At 40.0% G+C, this 5,337-nt stretch overlaps 1 protein-coding gene across 1 annotated transcript; it reads left to right on the top strand.

Annotated features, from left to right (window-relative positions):
* Nucleotides 1-2,026: 2,026 nt before the first annotated feature.
* LOC105569367 lies at nucleotides 2,027-4,415 on the top strand. The gene is made up of 2 exons (XM_012025786.1): nucleotides 2,027-3,901; nucleotides 4,259-4,415. Exon 1 carries the CDS (start codon nucleotides 2,175-2,177, stop codon nucleotides 3,897-3,899), a length of 1,725 nt encoding a protein of 574 aa, XP_011881176.1. The 5' UTR covers nucleotides 2,027-2,174; the 3' UTR covers nucleotides 3,900-3,901; nucleotides 4,259-4,415.
* The last annotated feature ends 922 nt before the right edge of the window (nucleotides 4,416-5,337 follow it).

The raw sequence follows: 5,337 nt of genomic DNA, 5'->3' as shown, positions 1-5,337 counted from the left end.
GAAAACCTGCTGTCTCATATTAGAAGCTTATCTCATAATACGGGACTTTCCTCCATATAAAGAAAATTGGATGCATCTATTGAGCGTTTTCACTCTGGTGTGCATAATAAAAAAAACAATTAGAATAAAATTCAAAACAAACTTTGAGAGCGTAGTTTCCCTAACATCCATCGTATCGCAGAATGGAACTTCCCTCATCGAGAATGGAGCGCGTAAAGATTGTAGAACTTTCTCATTCAGATGTGCTTACAATGAGCTCTGGCCTGGTTGCGTCTGCCATAGATGATGATTCAAACAAGAAATTAACGAGCTAGTTCTCGACAGTGTCTTCTCTTCTTTTATCCTAACAATCTAACATTCGACGCATGAAATTTAATTATCAGAGTTCTTCGATTTATACAAACACGGTATGAAGAGTAATCCTTCGTTGTTAAATGATTTAGATATCTATTAGATTATTCGATTTTTATGATTTTAATTCAGGATTTTTACGGTATTGCAATTCCGCGTGACTTAGGCCTGGTTGCACCAATGTCGCTTAACTTTAGCCCCATTCACTCTTCGTCTCTTTCTAACCGTTTCCCTTAGAAAGAGACGAAGTTGGTGCAACCGGGCCTTATTGTGCATTTATTGTTAGCGAAATTATTTCGACACGAAGCCCTTTCGAAAGATTTATTATTTTTTATACAAATATGTCGATATGTATCACGGTATTATCGCGATATAGTAAATATTGCTTTATACTTTCTCGATTGTCCCGATATCTCGAACTTTGTATCGCTTGTGACGCTTCATCCGACACTTGCCGTCGTGAAGATGAGGATCCCGTATCGCTTCGTTAAGCGCGCGAGTTAAAGCTACGATCCGGTGCATGGTTGGCTGACTGTGTCCCTCCTATCCGCGGAATCGGGCCGTTTAGGACTACATTTCGTCGAGAATTTCCACCGGCGAAGCCGCGTAATAGCTTTCGGTAGTTTGAACGCCTACAGAGGTAATTTGTTTCGGGGAGCGAGCTGGGCGAGCAAGGGGTTGGGCGAGGGCGGAGGGCGCTCGTTTAGCCATTCGTTCCTGGACGAATTTTATTGAAACTTTATGAACGAAAGAAGAGCTGTGTTCCAGATTCGGCACGACAGAAAGGAAATTGGAAACAGAAACAGGATCATCGCGGGAGCGATAACTCGTGAATCGTGCGCTTTTCAGGCAAATCGATTGTCTCTGCATGTGATGGTAATAGTGGTAACCGCTTGAGATAATTGAAGAAAATGTAGTGAGGACAATCTCTCTCATGCAGTACGCGAGGATTAAGCGCTGAATGATATTGAAACCTTTACGAAATCTCTTGTGCGCTGTTAAAAATAGTCTTCCAAAGCAGTTTATCCTCATCTCTTACCATTTATATATTCTTTCCGTTAAATTTCGTCATTGTTTTCAATGCTGCTCATGCAAGTTTCGAATCATTTGTAGTTGGCGCTTCAAGAGAAAGAATAGATTTCTGTCGAAGTCAAATATTTGCTCGGAATTGTATCTTCTCATTTTTCAGGAATTATGGGTCCATTCTGGTTTGTTAGGTCAAAAAAATCGAAAAATTTTTTTGCATAATTTGATAGCCCTAAGTGTGTAGAATATTGTGATAAAAGTACAAAGTGAAATTTGTAACGATTTTAAAGTTATGAGCCTCTGAACCAGCCGTGCGCAGGCAGGTGGCAAGCGCGCACCGCAGGTATACGGCGGCCGCTTTACAACATGGACCTAAGAATCTCTGGACCGAGCACGAAGTGGGAGAACGGGCAAGGGGGCTGTTAAATTTGCGGTAAGGGGGGGCGAGAGTGCTCTCCTTTTCTGTCCTCTTGGTATCTCTTTCTACAAGAGGACAGAAAAGGAGAGCACTCTCGCCCCCCTTACCACAAATTTAACAGCCCCCTCGCCGTATGCTCGGTCCAGAGATTCTTAGGTCCATGCTTTACAATAGGTCCATTCCTCGTCGGTACATCCAAATACCGGTCGAACAACTTTTTTGGCTATTAAGTTGTTATTTCTGACACCAGGTAGAGTCTGTCTAGAAAAAACCGAGTCGGTTCTATAACCTACAAAAAACCTACCAAAAACACGTCCTCGTGTCTGTGCTTATCTCACAATCAGTTTGGTTTTAACGAAGTTGTAAGTGTATTATAACAATGTATTGTGATAAAAAGTGCGGAAAACAGTCTGAAGATCATCCTGGTCATCGAAATCGGAAAAGAAAATTCATTGGAAACCGATTTTCGAACGAAAACGAGACGGAATTCGCTAGCACGTCGGCGAAGAAATTAGCAGGTTCCGACGATTTAGACGCGATTGTTACACCAAGTCATGTGTTTGCAATAATAAATTTTACACTTGTTTTTTCTTCTCTCTCTAACATTTTAAAGTATAAAACATGTAATGGCGATGTGACTTTTGGGAAAAAAGACGAACAAGGCTTAGGTTTTCAACTCGCTGTAAAATGCAAATGCGGAGACTCTTTTATTTATTCTTGTGAAAAGATAGCCAACAAGTCATATGAAATAAATCGAAGATTAGTTTTTGTCATGCGATTGCTAGGAATTGGAATAAAAGGAATCAATACTTTCTTGGGTTTGATGGATCTTGGAAAAAAAATGAGCATATCAACGTACTACTCTACGGTCGACAATATATTCGTTTCTGCATGCGCAGTGTTCAATCAAGTCATCAAAAAAGCAGGTTGCCAGGAAAAAGAAAAAAATGCTGCGGATGGAAATGAAGAAAATAAACTCATCGTATCAGGAGATGGAACATGGAGCAAACGTGGTTTTTCTTCTCTGTTTGGTGTGGTAATTGTAATTGGACATTATACTAGTAAAATACTCGACGTTTTGGTGAAGTCTAGTTTTTGTAAATCTTGTACCATAAATAAACAAAAATTAGAGGAAACGGAATATGAAACATGGTATAGCGAGCATGTACAAGATTGTCTTGCAAATCACAAAGGAAGTGCCGGAGGTATGGAAGTTCAAGGCATGTTAGAAATATTTGCAAGAGCCGAAGATCTACACGGCGCGAAATATAAAAAGTACATTGGGGATGGCGATACCAAGACGTTCGAAGCTCTATCGCAACAGGACGAAGAAGTAGAAAATAAAGAGTGTGTAAACCACGTGCAAAAAAGGATGGGTTTGAGACTTCGTAACGCAAAAAAAATGGACCAAAACTTAGGTGGACGAGGTGTCGGAAAACTGACAGACAGATTGATAAACAAATTGACTATTTATTATGGACTCGCAATAAGACGTAACCCCAATGACGTTGACAAAATGATTAATGACATGTGGGCTACTTTTGAACACAAAATTTCAACGAACGAAAAACCTATGCACGAACGTTGTCCAAGCGGGCCGGCTTCATGGTGCAAGTGGCGGCAAGCTGAAGCGGCTGGAACTTTGAGCAGCTACAATCATCGCCCTCCTCTCGACTCTAAGGTGCAGGAAGTCATTCGAACGATATATGAAGATTTGTCATCGCATGATTTACTGATTCGTTGCCGTGGAGGATTTACTCAAAACAATAACGAGAGTTTCAACAAAACTATTTGGCAGTTCGCACCAAAACACGTTTTCAGCGACTCTAATATCATTCAAATAGCCGCATTTCTAGCCACCTGTATTTTCAATGAAGGTTTCAAACCTATTTTGAAAATTATGGAAACCATGGGCATCACCATCGGCCCATATGCAGACCTATTTGCCTCTAATCGTGACGCAGAGCGCATAAAAGATGCAGAGCGACGAACGTTCTATCATTCCGTGGAACAAAGAATGGCTCGAAGTAACGAGAATTTGAATACCCGGCGCAATTTTGAGGAAACTGAGGGGTTACTCTATGGGCCTGGAATAGCTGATTAGCTGTAAGTTTCCACATATAAACATTTATATCAATGAAAACTTAACTTGAAACTTTAAACGCATTTTCCCGAAAACCACATTTTTCGACTTGGCGGAAGTAATAACTCACACAATTTTCAACGAATCACATCCGGTCTTTTTTTAACATGTATAAAAATGTTTGTTCTATGGAATAGACTATTATTATATCGATATCTGTAATATTTTATTTTTTATCAACACAAAAGTATCGGAAATTTTTAGCAAAAAGTGAACATTATTTTTGAAATGTCGCCATTTTGTCAATTTTTGTTCAAACTTATTTTCTTTAGTCTATTCCAGAATTACAATTATTCTTAACAGAAAAATCGTTGTGTTAGCTGTTTCAGACAAATTTTAAGGCCTGGAGAACTTCCGCCAGGACGCCATGGTTGGCGCGCAGAGATTTTGGCTGCTGCATATTCCGCTGCAGTAAATTAATAAAATTGACTAAAAGTTTTTTTTAAATATACTTTAAAGTGTAATAAATACAATATAAAAGGTTTTAGTTTCTACGATGTTTACTTTTTTTACAAAAAATTCACAAACATTGCCTATTTTTTAACCTAACAAACCAGAATGGACCCTTATCTTGAAAAGCCTTTCAATTCATTGCGCAGTTCTTCAATGTTCGCGATTTTTTCCCTATTTAGAGAATATGACATATTGGAGTAGCTCGTTATAATCGCTGCCGATATCTTCTACCTCGACTATTAAGCTCAAAGCCTGTTTTATCCAGTTTGTTCTTTGAGCATTTGGTTTTACCTCATCTTCGGTAGGCTGCTAACCTTGCCGAAGAAAACCTCCAATCTGGAGGGCTATACACCCTAAAGGGTTGTGTGTGGCAGGACATTTTCGGTGGTTGCCACTTCCCCTTGGGAAAAAAAACAGCGGTCTCCGTGGAGTTGAACTCTGATCTTTTTCGTTCATCTGCTTACTAAGCAACGTACATTTCTCTGCGCCACACTCGCCATCATAGCAATATCATGTTTGTTTATTATGTGTGTGTGTGAGAGAGAGAGAGAGAGGGGGGGAGAGGAAGAGACAGAGACAGAGACAGAGGAGGAGAAAGAAAAAAAGAAACGAATGATAAGGAGCCATATTTTTCGGCTCGTTGAGCCATTCGTCACGACCAGAGAGACGATTGATATGCTGAACGAGTTGTCCCCGACGACGTAGATGGATGGGCGTCTAGATTCCGTGGATCGCAGGTGCGATTCATACTATTACCCAGAACTCCTCCTTTACTATCGACCTCTTTTCTCCTCGCATTATTCATCCACTCATTGCGCTGAATTTAGGGAGCTAAATAACCGGGAAGAAAAATAATTAAAAATATTATTAAGCTGAGAAAACGTCGATTTTTACTGCCCGCCCTCACAGTGTGCCTAAAATATTACCCTGTTTAAGGAAACAATCG

Source organism: Vollenhovia emeryi, unplaced genomic scaffold, assembly GCF_000949405.1.
Source record: "Vollenhovia emeryi isolate VEMERY1.0 unplaced genomic scaffold, V.emery_V1.0 DF939124.1, whole genome shotgun sequence".
Lineage (NCBI taxonomy): Eukaryota > Metazoa > Arthropoda > Insecta > Hymenoptera > Formicidae > Vollenhovia > Vollenhovia emeryi.
This window is presented reverse-complemented; position numbering and strand designations above follow the sequence as displayed.